The sequence below is a fragment of the Cucumis sativus genome, chromosome 7 (genome assembly GCF_000004075.3).
Source record: "Cucumis sativus cultivar 9930 chromosome 7, Cucumber_9930_V3, whole genome shotgun sequence".
Lineage (NCBI taxonomy): Eukaryota > Viridiplantae > Streptophyta > Magnoliopsida > Cucurbitales > Cucurbitaceae > Cucumis > Cucumis sativus.
The window spans coordinates 9,149,698-9,167,095 of NC_026661.2; the positions used below are offsets into that span (position 1 = coordinate 9,149,698).

Here is a 17,398-nt window from a genome sequence, read left to right on the forward strand (position 1 = left end):
AATCCATTTAACATCGTTGTCATTCTTTATTCTCATATATTTTTTAAGACATTTCTATAGGATCTAAGCAAAGGTATATCTCAAAATTGTTCATATCAATGAAACTACCTAACTTAGATCTAAGGACATTGGACAATACAGTATATGACAAATGTTCATCAACTATTATTTCAGACACACTGTAACTAACGTAATTGTTAGTTTCATTGAAAAAACCATCGAAATAGACTGCAATACTGGTCATCCTGACACACAAATATTACAATATAGGTTATTATAAAGTATAATTGTAAATAGTATATGGTATATATTATATAAAACAGCATCTAAAAGTATTATATCTCACAGGTAATATATAAAACTAATATAAATGTAAATAATAAATCACATATACAAAGTATTCTATATTATGATAATATTATAAAATTAGTATAATTATAAATAATATGTGGTATATATTTACTAAATCACATCAGGAAACCAATATAATGAGGGGTATATCGTTAAAATATACGATATATACACAAATGATATACTCTTAATGATCTAATCATGTAGTTATGGTGTTTAACTATTTAATTTTAAATGGGTAAAAGAACTGTTGGAATTTTTTGTCCTAAAACTCGTAGTTTGTAATCATATTCTGTTCAATAAAGTTGTTATTGAGAAATTAAATATTATAATCCTAAATCCAATAAATCAAGTTCCAAGGCTATTTTTTGAATAAACTTGAACTTTATGTGTAAACATAAACGTGGATCAAGTTCGAGTATATATAGTCTAAATAGTCTATAGTATATGAATAAAGGTTGGGCGCCATATTTAGAGAAACTATGGATGCGGCCCACTTTGTAGTACAAACGAGGTGATCCTAATCGTTCATGTAGAGACATGAAAGTGGGGGCATCCTATGTAAAGTGTTTACATAAGACTGAACCATGAATTAGTCTTTTTTACGTTATAACACCGTTTACTGTTTAAAACTGACTATCTCGATTATTGATGACCTAGGTAACTTAATCTTAATCCTGAGTTAACTATGAACTCCTGTTCACACGAGATTATCCTTAGATCTGCATAGGTGAGGGCAGCTCATCAGCGTTGGCCCAATAAGCCTCCCATTTCAGGGGTAAGATCGGGTGGATAGCTGGAAACATAGGGTACAAGATGGAATTCACTCCTACTCGCTTTATGGTTAGTAGATAGATTGTTCTCTTAAGCACTGAATCCAAGTCTTGAACAAGGGGCCTCACCCTCTCATTAGCCCGAGAGGAATTAAGTTTATAGGTTGAACCTTAAACCAATTGTTCAATAGTGGATTAGTGGGACTTAAGGAGCAAGATGTAATCTTGGGGTAAAACGGTATTTTGACCCAGCCAAGGTTACGAGTAACCTGTGAAGGATTAACTTACTGATTATGGTTTTATCAATTGGACACAAATATATCTATAGTGAGGGGAGTGCAACTACGGGACTTTAGTGGAATGACCCGTTAATTAACGAATGTTGATTAACTCGGTCTAAAAGAGTTTAGCTAGTTAATCTTGAATAGTTGGAGCCCATGATCTATAGGTCAATTAGGTTCCCCTGCTAGCTCATATGGATTAAACTTAGAACAATGTGATGAAATAAGTCGAATTGTTCGAATTGGGAGAAGAAAGAGAAACCGACAAATATAGTGATATAGTCGTCGGTCTTCTAATTAGAAATAGAGCTTTATGTTTTACATACTATAAGTATGAATGCAGATTCATACTAAGAAGCTCGGAATTGATGGAATTGGTCAAAATAGTAAAAAGTCAAAATGTTGACTTTTGACTTTGAAAGTAAAACTTTGACATGCCTTATATTCAAATGTGATTTGAATTTTGAAAAAATGAATGCAGATTCATGCTCGGGAGGTTGGAATTAGTCAAGACGAACAAAATGGTAAAAAGTAAAGGTTTGACTTTTGACTTAAAATATCTAATGACCATTTTACCCTTGGATTAAGTTAGTGGGAAAATCCAACATTTTGTTGGATAATCCCACTAACTCAGTGAGATATGTGACTATATGAGATGTAGACATCTAGTCCACTAAGTTCCACTAACTGTTAGTGGAACATTAGGTGTTGAGATTTGGCAAATTAATTACATGCATTTTTGCATGTAATTAGGTTATAAATAGGGGAGTTTTCAAATGGTTGAAAACTTTTGCTTTTTTTTTTTTTATTCTCCAGTATCTCAACCAAGAAAAAAACTTCTACCTTCCTATTCTCTTTTATCTCCATTACTTTCTACATCAAATTGGGTCCCACAACCCGGTTCTTTGTCCAAAGGATAGTAGTTGAGTACTAGTGGTGGTCTCGGTTTGAATTGGTAAGGAGGTATCACAGTTTTTTGAGAGCTTCAAAGGTAATATTTCCTAAAACCCTAATTTGATTAGTTTAGGGTTAATTGTATCAAAGTTTTTTCCGCTGTGCATGTCTTAGTTCTATCAAGAACAAATGACTTATTGTGGATATTATCTTAGCTTAAGGTGATAGAGAATTGAATATGTCGGCGACTTTTAAAGAAGATGCAACTTACGGTTATTACAATTGATAAAACAATGTAATAAGAAGTTAGAAATTTATGATTGAATTTCTAAAAGCTTCAGTGAAAGACAATAATGGTTGCCGGCAATGGAAAATAATAGGTAGAAATATAATCTTGGAAAGAAGAATATAAATAGGTTATTACAAATTAGAATAAAATTACACATATTATACTATATTTTGATTTATAGTTAATTGAAAAGATACTTAAAATTTGTTATCATGTTAATCAATCACATTAAATTAAAGATATTTTGGAATTCATATTAAATTCAAATAATTTTCAATAAAAAATATTTCAAATAATATTACGAATAAAATATCTAATTAGTAATCGTAATATATAATTAATAATTATTGAAAGGTTAGAAATGTTCGTAAAATATTATTTTTTCTATTTAAAAAAATAATTTTTAAATTAGTACATTCATACAATTTCTTATTCAAGTAATGGGTTTAAAATTTTTCTTAAAAATAATAAAATTAAATGAGATAAGGCCTGTTTACCATTTCTTTTCCTTTTTTTATGTTGGTAGGAGAGAGAAATTTTTTTAAAAAAATAATAATGTAGAATCCAAAAAATCCACCCATTTTACCAAAGTACTTTTGAATCACACATTTTACTATTTTTTTTTTTAAAAGACACCCCATTTTCAAATCACACCACTTTTATAATTTAAGAAAATGGTAAAAAAAAAAAAAAAAAAAAAAAGAACATTTGATAATTCATTTCGGTCCAACTGTATATACATTTTGTCAACTTTTTATATATTTTTTTAAAAAAAGCCCTGTAATTTAACCTAACCAAAATTTATGGTTAATCAATACCCTGTGGCTTAAAACTAAATTTTGCTATTCATTGTTTGAGTTCCTCTCAGTATTAATGGCTAGTCGTCCCTAGTCAAACCAACACACACTACCCCCTTCATCTCTCCCTTTCCCTCTCTGGAAACTTAACATCCAACACCTCTCCCATGGCGGCCCTCGTCGCCGATCTCTTCGCCTTACTCAAAATCTTTCTCTCAGTCCTCGCCTCTTTACTCTACTCCTATTTCATATCCTCAAAGCTCCCAAAAGGCCTCCCAAGGCTCCTTTCTCTCCTCCCAATCCTCTCCCTTTTCACTCTTCTCCCTCTTCTTGTCTCCTCCATCTTATTCGCCGCCATTGTCTCCTCCATCGTCACTTGGCTCACTTCCTTCAAGCTCCTCCTCTTTTCTTTCCATTCAGGCCCTTTAGTTTCCGACCCACCACTTCCATTTCTTCTGTTCGTTTCTCTCGCTTTTTTCCCAATCAGAATCAAGAAAAAGGAATCCCAAAAACCCATTGATTCTCCTAAATTGCCTATCAATTTTCCGGCGAAAGTGTTTTTGTTCACCGTCTTGATGGCCGTCGAAGATTCTCTGCCCCCTTATATGAAGCTCTGTTTTAATTGTGTGGCTCTGTATTTCTTCATCGACATTGTTGTTGGATTTTTCAATACGATTGCGAGATGGGTTTTTGGAATCGAGTTCGAAGAGCCATCCAACGAGCCGTATTTATCTACCTCGCTTCAGGATTTTTGGGGGAGGAGGTGGAATATATTGGTTTCAAATCTTTTGAGATTGACTGTTTTTATACCAGTTAGGAGCGCCATGATCGACGTGGCAGGTCGGCGGCGGTCGGCGGCTGTGGGAGTGTTTGCGGTGTTTGTGGTGTCGGGACTAATGCACGAACTGCTGTTTTACTATGTGAACCGAGAGTCTCCGAGTTGGGAGGTTACTGGATTTTTTGTGCTTCAAGGAGTTTGTGTACTGCTGGAATTTCAGTTGAAGATGGCGGTGGGGGAAAAGTTTCGTATGCATTATGCGGTTTGTTGGGTGTTGACGATGGGGTTTGTGGTTGTTACCGCCTCCTGGCTGTTCTTTCCGCCGGTTTTGAGGAATGGGACGGTGGCCAGATTAACTGGAGATTGTAGGGCGGTGCTAGAGTTGGTGAATGATCTCGTTAAGTTCGTTCTTAAAAGTTCATCTTGAAAGGTTTGCTTCTTTTGTCCTTTTTTGTTGAATGTATAGTTTACGTGGTTTATTGGAACATTTCAACTAAACCTATTGGTGGGATGGATTAGTAACATTTTGGACCAATTAACAACCTAAATGAATTTTCAATCTTCTATTATCAACATTATTTATTTATTATTTTTTAAGTTATTTATTAACTTAACATACTTCAATTTTTCAACCATACATTTTAATAACTAAACTTTCCTAAAATTAAATATAAAATTGTGCATATCTATTACAAATTTTAAAAATAACTTGATAATAATAAATATAAATTATAATATCAGTGAATTGTAATATATATTTTAATTAAATTGAAAATTCAACTTGTTTCTAGTAAATAGGTTTAAAAAGTAACCCAAACTCAATTCAATCCGAAAAAAATATTGAAGATGGAAAGAGAGAAAAAAAAGATTGAATTAATTTCTTTTGTTGGTTCAATTAGGAGAATTTGAAACTTTATAGTATTACTTAGATTTTAATGCATCAAACAAAAAGAAAAAACTAAGAAGTTGATTTCAAGTGTAATGCATGCGTGCAAATATCCTTAGCTTTTAAATGTAGCCAAACGAAATAAATATTTATAAATACAATAAAATATCACTGATGAACATTGATAAATAACAAATAGATGTTGATAGATGTCTATCGCTATCTATTATTATAATTTAAAATTTTATATTTATAAATATAATCTAACAATTTTGGTATAAAAAAGTGTTTGATAGATTTTTGTAGTTATGGAAACAAATAAGGACAAATTTGTTTTATATTAATTTCAGTACAAGGGAGATCATGATGACTAATTACAACTGCATCCTTTCATCATAATTTTGGTAAGTGGTTTATTTAACTAAATATTTTATTATTCAACTAGTGTTATGACTTTATTCAGCAATCTTCTATTATTTATGATTTTAATGAAGTTATTATCAGAGCTTAGAAGAAATTATCATTTTTGAAATGTTTGAAGTAATTTCATGATTGTTTGTGAACTTTGAAATGATTTAGGTTCTCAATTCGAAGATGAGCATGAAATGTTTGAAGGAAAACATGATAATAAAGTTTACGAAACCACAAGATTTGCTTAAGATGATTTCTTAGGTTCATGCACATCAAGTATATATATCCTAACATAGATTCGATATATATATAAGATTTTGAGATCCACTAGTTTAACGTATACATTTAAACTTTGAGAAATGTGTATTTGGTTTTTTGAAACTATTACATACGTCAATACATAGAAATTACTTGGTTCATGACATGACTAGTGATTAATGCATCATAAGACTTATCAATTTGTATAGTATATGATTAGGATATTGATATACCATGCGTAATTAAGTCTTTTATGTGTTAAGTTTAACTATAAATTTGAGTACGTGGTGATTTATTTTATCAGCATTTATGTATTTCAAGAGATGTTTTTATAAAAAAATTATATGTTTTAATCGTCTTTTAGAGTCCCGAAAATTTTTCATGATTCACATTTTTTTAAAAAAAATATACATTGGATCAATAGGTACAACGAGACATCTCCACTAGGTGGACACCTCCTTAGTACTCTCATAATTTCCGCTTCATTAATAATATGAAAAGTTAGAATAGGAAGCAAGAAATACAAAAAATGCTAGAGAGTAGCCTATGAGACCCGAAACCTCGAAGCCCCGATGAAAAACATTAAAATACATTGAGGTTTAAAATAATACTACTAGTAAAATAGTTTTTGAAAATGGGAGAGTGACTAGTCCATAATCTAGTGTGGGCTTGTATATATTCCCATAAAGCAAGCAGAGATTTTTTTTCTCCATTCAAAATTCTCTTGTTTCTTTCTAACCATATAGACCAGAGGGTGACGACCGCCATGTTTAAGTGGATAACCTGTTTTTTCGACTTAAGTCTATTTCTATAAATGTAATTGCACAGGTAGAGCAGTATTGTCAAAGTTGTACTGATGATTTAGAAGAGCTCCAACCTTTTCCCAAATGTCTTTGTTGCAAGGATAGCTACAGAATAGATTGTTTTTGTTTTCTTCACTAGTTTTGCAGAGAACACACCAGGATGGGTTCAAGTATATTTAGACAGGTGGTGGTAGATTTCCACATGCTTCACATTGCATAAAAGAATTTTGAATTAGTGTTGAGAATGTGAAAAACTTTCGATTGAGATTATTTTCTTATGAACTATTGCCACTTGTTGAGTTTGTTGACTCATTTTCTTTACTGTATTTTTTTTTCCCACCAGGTAGCACACAAGAGTATCCAATGGGCATACTAAGATTGATAACACTGCCAGCACTCTATTGCACGTTATATTTCAATTTACATTATGGATTAAGTAATTTGTTTTATGTCTGTCTTTGAAACTATATATTTGTGACAAACCTTAAGTTTACAGCAATGGTTTATAGATTATAACTTCAATAATTTCTTGTTTATAATCAATTTTACTACTACAGTGTAGCTTATGGATTTTCTGAACTTGGCCAATGAAACATGTACTGCGATTCGACCCACTAGATGGTGGAGCTAGCTGTGAAACAAATTGTTTAGAAGTGGTTCGTTCTATTTGATTTTATTTTTTCTTAGATTTTGTTTTAAAAAATCATTACTAGTACGTTAATCGGCTAAAAAAACATATATTTTGATTTGATAATGCTTTGTTAAGTTGAAATCTATTCACATTGAACATCCCAACTTAAATTTAGAATAATTTGGGACAAATGTGTTGCATGATGTAGTTTAAGGTGGTGTTATTTTTGCTATAGTTAGGTGGGTTTGTCTACATTTGCAAGCCACCTATTAAATAATGATCCTAACTTTAAACCTTTAGATTCACTATGTTCATGAATATGTGTGTTCGTACGAGATTTTCGGAGAAATTTAATTCGTGGACTTGAACTTGAGTTGATGTTGTATTTTTGTTGATTTGATGTGATACGGTTCAATCTCTAGAATTTGATCCTCTGATTCTCTCTCGACTGGATGCTTCAGCTTGATTTCACTAGTAGAAAAATGGTCTACTATGACAGTTGTATATATCCCAAATTGAAAGGAGAAAATAAAAAATTGTCACAAAAGCTAAAAAACCGCGTTTTTGGCGGAAAAGACGGAATTTTTCGGATTTTACTTTCCGCGACAGTTATTTGGTGTCATAAAAGATACAAAAAATATTTTATTTAATTTATTAAAATAAAATTTATTTTAAATAAAAATTTATTAAAATCAGATTTTTTCCTAATTCTAAAAACATTAAATAATTTATTTATTAAAATAAAACATCTCCAAAACTTTTTCTCTACCTCCTCCTCTTCTTCTTCTTCTCTTCTTCTTCTCTTCTTCTTCTTCTTCTCTGTAGAAGATCCACACGTCGCCCCTCTTCGATTTTTCCTCCCTTCCGCTAACAATCTCTCTCCCTCTCTCACGTACGCCGGAAAAGACTAGACTTTTGGTCAACAACGCGCAAAATCCCTCTCTTTCTCTCCTTCAGCCGATGCAACCACCCAACACCCCTTGCACTGCTGAACTCACTGGTGAATCTCAACAATTATTTCTATTGTTTGTATTTATACAGTATATTAACTTCAAATGCTTTCATTTTACCCACAATGTGATATATTGATGGTTCTTTTTATGAAAAACATCCCTCATAGTTTTGCTTTTATATGAGATATGTGTTTGTTTTGTCTACCATCCTATTCAATATTGTTGTTTACAATCATTTTTCTAATTTGAATCTACATTTTTTCTTTATGGTTGGCTATGTGATGAAACATTTTGGTAGCTTACAATGTGTTTGATGAAATGCCTCAATGAAGCATTTTTGGTAGCTTACAATGTGTTTGATGAAATGCCTCAATGAAGCATTTGGTTGATTTTTTATTGATATTTGTTCGTTCGAATTAGGAAATCAAGGTCAAGGGAGATGTCATGGCTATGGGCTGAAGCTTTGAGAAAAAGAGAATGAAAAATGAAATGTGAGATTTTAAACTTTGATAGTGTGTAGGGTCTTTTTGTTTGTCTATGCATTTTCCAAGTGAATTTTAGTACTTTTGATTTTTCTATTGATATTTTGTTTATGGTTGCTATTGAGTTGCTTTGATTGAAGGATAGAGGGAAGTGATTATTGATAATTATAGGTATGTTCTCTCTCCCTTTCTTACAATAAGGATAGTAGCAACAAAAATTACTACATGTTCTATATTGAAAGGAAAAACAAAAAAATGATGGTGAATTAAGATTTATTTTGTATGGTAGAATTTTATTTGCCACTTACCATGCTAGATCTTTCCAAGAGGAGTAAATTTGAAAATGTCGAAATACACCCTCTGCTTGAAACATAAACCGCGATGTATGTTATACACATTGGAAATGTATGAATGTGTATGTTGAAACTTAAGCCTATACACTTTCCAAGAGAATTTATGTATGTTATCTATTTGGTTTTTGGCTTTAAGTTTTTGAAACTTAAGCCTATACACTTTTTTTACCTCTACTTTTTATCAACGTTTTTAAACTATATTTTCTTCCTATGACTACCTTATGACATTTTGAATAATTGATTGAATTGAGGATTAGCATAAAGTTCTCTTACTTCAAGGACGTTGTCGTTATTTGTTCAAGTAAGTAGTGTCTACCTCCCTACCAAAATACATATTCAACTATTGTGGTTTAAAGTATATTTTGTATAATTCTAGTCTCGTTGAAAGTGTTTTAGTCTAATTAGTATGGTATATTAGTAGTATATCAACGTTTGCTTGAATTAATATCATCCAAAATCTCCATAGTAGTTCTTTCCTTACTTTGAAAGATCTTGTTGTTCCTTTCCAACAATAGTGTTGGAAATTGGGGGGAGGGGGGATTAAGGGCTTTATGAGAGTTATCAACTCAACTTTGTCAAATTGTCATGTAAATGGAGTACGATTTAATCATTGAACATTTTTTCATACTTAGGGCTTGAAGAATCCTCGAGAGAGTGACAATGCTTGTTGAATTTTTATGAAAATGCAACATTGAAAAGGTATTACTTATGAGTATTTATGTTCAATCTTATTTTGTTGTGATCAATTGAGATGCATAATATGCACTAGAAATTTGTTAAAGTGCTAGACTTATATGTTTTTTTGATAGGGTTGGAAGGGCTCCAAGGTACGTTTTTAACTATTGAATTACAATGAAAATTGTTTGGACTTGTTAGTTCAAAGTTTAAATTGAGTTTAGCTTGTGAAACTCAAAGATTTCATTTGTATACTGATTATATATGTTGGTGTGGAATAGTTTATCTTGCATGTACCTAACAAAATGATTATGTTTGCTTGATTATATTTCTATTTGTCAATTTTCTTAAAGGTTTTGAGTGAACTCAAGTTTATGGTAGATTGGGGTACATTAAAGTTTATTGAACTTATTTTTCATTGTCCCATTACATAATGTCCTATATAAGGTGTGTATATATATATCTTGTTATATTTTTTTAATCTTTCTTAAAGTTTATAAACCATGGAAAGTAAGTTGAACAGTAGTTTCTCGTTAGCTTTTGTTTCTAGAGACATGTCTTTTATGTATATAGTTCTCTTTAGGGTTTGTTGAAATTGGTTTGTTGTGAATATCTATGGATTTTATGAGAGTCACCAAAAAAAAAAAAAACACAATGGTTTGTTTATCCCACATTGTTCTTGTAGTGTACCATTTTGATCAATTATGTTAATAACATGTTTTGAAATTGGAGCTTCTGCGTTTTGTTGTGTCGTTTGTTTATTGATTAATGGTAATTTGTAGTATCAAGTCTACCCTAATCTATTGGCATATTTGAGGAGATTGTTGATTTTTCTTCCCATGTATTTTACTTCTTCAAGTTAAACTAAGTGAATAATGAATCCCATTTCATTCATTTTTGCTATTTGGTATCTCATCGTATTTATTTTTTTTAGTAAAATGAAGTTTGTTTAATGATCAACATTGAAAAGGTATTGCTTATGGGTATTTATGTTCAATCTTATTTTGTTGTGATCAATTGAGATGCATAATATGCACTAGAAATTTGTTAAAGTGTTAGACTTATCTGTTTTGTTTTTTTTTTAATCGGGTTGGAAGGACTTCAACGTACATTTTGTTAAAGAAAATTTGATCTTTATATGGCTAGGTTGATGAGTTTCCAATTTCAAAAGTCTACCTAAAGCTCTATTGTTTGTTTAACTCAAAGGTAAAAAAAAGTAAAGTATGTGGACTTGCACCGAATAGAGCCATGGTAAGTTTCCAATTTCAAAAGTTTACCTAAAGCTCTATTGTTTATTGATGAGTTTCCATAGAATTTTGAAGTTTGAGAAGAGTTGTGGAAATTTGGGACAATACCACCCTCCTTACTTGTATTTATTCTCATTCTTATTAAGTTTTTCTAACTACGTTTCTTTGGTCCCTCAAGGATATGTCAAACTGTTCAACTTTAAGGACTACAAATTGTCATACATGTATTGTCGTAGCGTTTTTGTTGTAAGGACTAAGAACGACCCAACTTTAAGGACTACAAATGGTTATTTTGCTCTACTTTAAACATTGTGAACTTTTCATTGATGAAATTTGCATACCTTGGACATTTTTTTTTGAAGTACCTTTCTTATCATGGACAACAGTGCAAGTAAGCCTAGGGAGGAGGAAACTTCTTCTTTGGCCGGTCTCACATTTTTCAATGTAATAGGTTTTAACTTAAGAGTAGAGTATGTACAGATTCTTAGAGCTAGTATTGACAATGGGATAATAAACTAAATTTCATCGAAGAAGAGTTAACCAAAGAATAGCTAATGTTTGTTACTATATTTAATTTTGAGAGTTTTATTGCAAGAAACAAGGGTGAGAGAGTGCTTTGCATTCTTATACTTGAAGCTTCGATCTCATCTCACTTCTTGTTTTTCTGCTTGTCATGCTAAGCTTCGATCTCATCTCACTTCTTCCATCGTGTACATGTTTGAAGAAACCTCAACCCAAGTAACTAGGAAAAATTAGTTTGTGGAATTACTTGTGAGAACAGGATTATATATTTCATGGTTGACATTTTGCAATTGACATTTTGCACGTACAAATGAACACCATCATTTCTATTCATGAAAAATATTCAAGAGTGGTTGTATATATATTGGTTTGATGTGCCCTAAACCTCAACCCTATCTAGTGCTTTATGCACACATACACACACACTTGAACTATCTGTATTTGTCTCTTTTTGTCTCCATGAATAATGAGAAGCCAATACAAACATATGAATTCTCTGTTTGGTTCTCTTTCTCTATCTCGATGTTGGGAAAAAACTAAATATTTGAGGCATTGATTTCAGGAATTGGTGCAAGGGTTTGATCAAGAGGCTGCTGCAGTTGTTGGGGCAAGATTAACTTCATAAAAAATGGAGATGGAGGTATTCTTAAATGCTTATATCCCTAAAAATGCTTATATCACTTATATTTATTCGTTTACGTCACCAATAATTCTCTTCAACATTTTACATTAACATTACTACATGGTAGTCCTCCATTTTCTTCTTTGTTGTGGTAATGTTGGTTCACAAATGTATGTGTTATGGATGCTTATATTCATGTTGTCTTTGTAGGTTCAACCGGAGTCGACAACTTCATGAGTTTTCTTTCAAAGAACATTTTCAGAGACGAACATTCTCGGTTGGTCGTTTATGCTTCTGCAGAAAATCTTGTTAGATGTATTCTAATGCTATTTAAAATATTTTTTGATTAAGGGTTGGGATTCAGTACTTGTAAATTGTTGACACTTGATTGGAAATGTACGAATATTATAAATTGTATTATATCGTATATATATTAAAGTGTTGGCTACTTTTTTCTATATGGGTGTCAATATTATAAATTCAAAATTGTCATTCCCAGCTACATTATTGTCATTCAAATGGTTCGTATAATGGTGGAGCGGCAAGGAGAACCGGAAAAAATTGTAGTAAATTGAGAAATTTGCAACATAAAATAAATGATTAATTGTTGTCAATCCGAAAACGATGACAGTTGTTTAATCAAATAAATTGTCACGATTACCCTATATGTGACAAAAAAAAAATGTCATCAATAGCAAAACAATGACATTTTTATACAAAAAAACTGTCGCGATTAACATATTCATGACAATTAAAAAATGTCACAATAAATGAATTCGCGACATTTTATTTAACCGTCGTTAATTCACAAATGATGATAGTTATTTGTTGTCATAAAATAAAATATGACAATTATTTGACGTCGTTGAATTCTGATTAACGACATTTATTTCATGTCATAAAATAACTTATTGCGACAGTTTTTAAAAACTGTCATTGAAGGACTTTCCATGACTCCCGCTTCTATGACTGAAAATAACTGCCGCGAATTTCGTTTACGATAGTAAATAACTGTCGTCGTAGACCACTTTTGTACTAGTGTTTGGAGGAAGCGAAGCACGTGATGTTCTTGAAGTTGGAGCCTTGGAAGAAAGCTTGTATCTTTAAAGAAGCTTCAATCTTCGAGGATGGTCGACTTCAGGAGTTAGGGAGTCTTCTAGCTCTTGGAAGAATTCTCTCTGGATCTTCTAGATTCAAAATTTTTCAACCCCTACAAATGAGGATAATTCCTCTATTTATAGAGTTCACTGGTGGGCTTTATGGGTTTGAACCTGGTTGGTCCATGGACCAGACCCATGGGCTCAACCATATGGACTTAGGTTATATTTAGTCTTTGGGCTCAATTAAGCTTATTTTTGGGCTTAATTGAACTTAGTCTAAGTAAATAATATTTAATTGAATTAAAATGATTAACTTAATCCAACGATTAATATGAAAACATGTGGCATTATTAAAATGACCAATTTATTTATTTTTATCTTTAATTTGGAGCATATGTCAATTTTAATTAGTCCCAAATTTAATTATTTGTACTTTTCATCATTAACTTAATAAATAGTTAATGATGTGGCAACTTGTGATTGGTCTCAAAATTTCTTATTCGTGTTTGGTAAATTGTCATTTGGATTTTATTTTAGAAATTTGTTTTAAATTTTATTATCAACATTTTTTATATTTTCAACGTATACATCTTTTGAATTTGAAATTACAATATGCATAATTGTATATTAAAATTGATAAAAACGTAATGAATATAAAATTTTATTTAGGTTAAGCTGTTTTAAAGACAAAACTAATAAAAATATTTTTAACAAAATTTCATTACACAAATATTAATAGATATATTTTATCGTCATCTATTAACATTTATGATTGATATTTTGATATATTTATAAATATTTTAGTTTATTTTAAACAACCATAATAATTAATATTATATTATAGAATTTAAACATAAAACATATTCACTCGTTAATAATATGCTACAAAGAAATTAAATTAATATTAAAAATTAGATATATAGATATATCTGTTCATCGATCCTTCCATCATTTATGTTTCGCGCCAGTTTTAGAAGAAGAGAAAAAATCAAATTATTAGGGGCTATGAGTTTTAAATCCAAGTTTGGAGACTGGTTTTATGATTTTTTTTTGTGCTATGAGTTTTATAATGGAAACAAAATCAAATTAGGGTTCATGAGTTTTAGAATCCAAGTTTGATTTTTTCTATGCCATGGGTTCCCAGATTCAATTTCTTTCTTCTTTTTAGAAGCTAGTAGCATGATAAAGTGATTTTAGGGGCTTAACATTTTTTATTTAACTTTATTTGATTTTAGAAACTCAACTTGTTTCGCTACGCTTTGCTTTATTTTTGTTCTCTTCTTATTTCGTGTAGAATGACTATGTCCGTACGTAGTTGAGGTACATCATGGTGGATTTTCTGTTCACAAGCCAAATGGGAGTTTTTGTGAAGAATTACGCAAATCAGATCATGGTGGCACTGCAAACTTTAAGTTTGAATATGTATCAAAGCAGAAGAGAAGAATGAAGGAGAACCCACTGGAAGAATTAGGTTGTTTCATACATTCCAACGCCTATACATTTGTTTATGGCATGGAGTAGACCTTTTATAGTTTTAGATGCTTGTCATTTGAAAGGGAAGACAAAACTATTGGAAGCGACCCTAAATATCAATTTTACCTGTTGGCATCTGCTATGGTTAAGGTAGAGACAAAAGATTCATAGATGTGGTTCCTATCTTTGATAATTATACATCTTGGTCTCATAGAGTCTGAATGTTGTATCTTTATATCAGATCAATAAAGATCCACTAGATTTAATAAAATAATTAAAGATGTTAAAATTTGGCATGTTTGCTATTCTAAATTTTTGTTTTGTTTTTTTTTGTTTTTTTTTTTAATATAAGAAACATGCATGTATATTGAGCCATGGTTAGGTCTATAATCGGTTGTGGAGTTACATTTTTGTTTCTTTGCAATAAACGGAATGTAAGTCTCATTGACGGCTTTATTGATTATGCCATGTGTGGAGAAATCTTATCCAAAGTCTCCAGAATGTTCAGCCTAACTGAACTCCAACTTTTCTTAAAAAATTCCATATATAGTGAAACCGTCAGGTTTCAGATACTTTGTTATTTTCAAAGAATTTCAAAGGAGTCAGAATTTTCCTTTCATGGAACCCCAAACACAACTGTGTTTTAGCATTTATTCTCGGAAATAGGAGCCCAATCAAGATTTTCAATAAACCAATAGAATTAGTGTAGATGCTTTTAAAGGGTTCAATAAAAAGTTTTTCAATCTCCTCATTGTTAGTGATTAAATTTCTCTATTTGTTTGGCAGTACAAACTCTGTGAAAAAAGATCGTGTTTTCATTTCCTTCTATACTCCAAAGACTTTTGAGATTGGAGTTTCTTTGAAAATTTGTGAACTAAGATCCGCGTTGAGAGCAGTTCTTTGAATAATATTCAATTCAGTTAATCTATATTCTCGCTCTCTGGTGTCAATTTCTTTGACCCAAGTTTTTTTTATCCTTTAGTGACTTTTTCCTTATTTTTGCTCCAATTATGAATTAGAGTGCAAAGTTGTTTTAGTCTATGCATGAAAGAATATCTAGCTGGATGGCCTTGTTAATCGGTACTTTTCCACTTAGAATCAATATTTTTCTTAAACTCAGCTTCATGAAGGAGATTGTTAGAGAAATGAAGGGGAGAAGGTCCCCATCTCTATATTTTTCTTAAACTCATACCTTTGCAAATGAAGGGGAGAAGGTTCCCATCTCTATATTTTTCTTAAACTCATACATACCTTTGCATGAAACAGATTTGGTACCAAACTCTTAATTAAAAAGTAATTTTCATATATTTAGAATTAATTTTTAATTATTAGGTTTGCTTCACACACTCAACATAGAGTTGTCTAAAGTTAACTAAATAACTATCGTAAACATCTATTTTTAGTTGTTACTTAAATTTTTATATGCATGTTTCATATATGTTTATATATAGATATTGAGAAGAAAAATCAAAAGCATAGATAATTGTTTGTTTTATTAAAAATTTCTATTAGAATTTTAAAATTAAAAAAAAAAAAAAAAAACTCACACATGACTATCAACAATATTTTATACAACAATTCAATTAGATAACTTATTTGAGGAGTGCTCTATAATCTATAATTATGTTTAGAGAGGTAAGAAGTAGTCATAGGCGCTTAAGTTTTTTTTTTCTTTTAATTTTTTATAGTAAAACAACTGGCCAAAACCAAATGATTAACAATGGAAACCCTAAAAGTTAAATTAATTTTTTTAATAAGTAAAATTTAACGTTATTTTAAGAAATTTTTTTTTAAAATAGTAGATTTTACAAAATATTTACAACCTATAGCAAATTCTATCTATTGATATGTTATAGTGATAAAAGAGTATAGTGATATATAATTCAAAATTATGGTATAACTTGTAAATATTTTAATTTATTTTGCTATTTTAAAAAGGTCACATATTTAAAACCTTGTAACAGTGGACTTGTTTTATTTCAAATTTTAAAATAAAAATAATTGAAAAAAAATTGTTTATTTTCAACGAAAATGAAAACCTAAAAGAAAAGGAAGGTTCCCATTTTTAGACATAGAATTTAAAAGAAGATTCCTTATTTTATTTGAAACCGGTTGAATCCCTAATATTGATTAATTTATAAACATATATTTCACATTTAAAAAATCCAAACGTAATCCAACCTAATTACTCCAAAGGATATATATTTTTTAGACAAGAAACCTTCCATATATATACCACAAAATCTCCATTATCTTGAAATTGATCATCAGCAGAAATAGTTTCCATTTCAAAAAACCCCCGAAAATCCCACAAAAATAACCCTAATTCACCATCTTAATTAAATACACTTCTACATCTCTATATCAAACCCTTTTGTACACTTCTTCATCCATTTTCTCTGAAAAATGCTTCCACCCCCAAAAAAAGTTTGGAATCGTTTTGCCTCTAAAGTCATTTTGAAGCTCGGCCGTGGTTTCTCGAAGCCATCGGAATCAATAACTCGAACGACACGGCGGTTTTTGAGTCGTCTCGGGTCTAGTGACTCCAGCGGAAGGCGGTGTTGCCGCTGCAGCTGCCACGACCAGCCCGAATATTGGCTCCAAGATCGTCCGAGTTTTGGGAATAATTGTAATACTAATTATTATATGGAAGTTGAATTTGAAAATGTAGAGGGGGAGGAATTGGAAGATGAAGCCGTGGATGAAAAGGCTGAGGAGTTTATTGCTAAGTTTCATGAATCTTTGAAGCTTGAAAGATTGCAACATTTTTGAAAACTTTTTTTTCCTTTTTCTTCTTTTTAGCCTTTGGTGGGTTATTG

At 31.0% G+C, this 17,398-nt stretch overlaps 1 protein-coding gene and 1 long non-coding RNA gene across 2 annotated transcripts; both read left to right on the forward strand.

Annotated features, from left to right (window-relative positions):
- The first annotated feature begins 3,451 nt into the window (after positions 1-3,451).
- LOC101212989 (probable long-chain-alcohol O-fatty-acyltransferase 5) lies at positions 3,452-7,138 on the forward strand. Its single transcript, XM_004151281.3, has 3 exons — positions 3,452-4,593; positions 5,400-5,453; positions 6,865-7,138. Exon 1 carries the CDS (start codon positions 3,553-3,555, stop codon positions 4,588-4,590), a length of 1,038 nt encoding a protein of 345 aa, XP_004151329.1. The 5' UTR covers positions 3,452-3,552; the 3' UTR covers positions 4,591-4,593; positions 5,400-5,453; positions 6,865-7,138.
- Positions 7,139-7,909: 771 nt separating this feature from the next.
- LOC116404992 lies at positions 7,910-12,268 on the forward strand. Its single transcript, XR_004218033.1, has 6 exons — positions 7,910-8,152; positions 8,526-8,758; positions 9,573-9,639; positions 10,762-10,866; positions 11,947-12,024; positions 12,217-12,268. It is a non-coding gene; the product is annotated as an uncharacterized LOC116404992 (long non-coding RNA).
- The last annotated feature ends 5,130 nt before the right edge of the window (positions 12,269-17,398 follow it).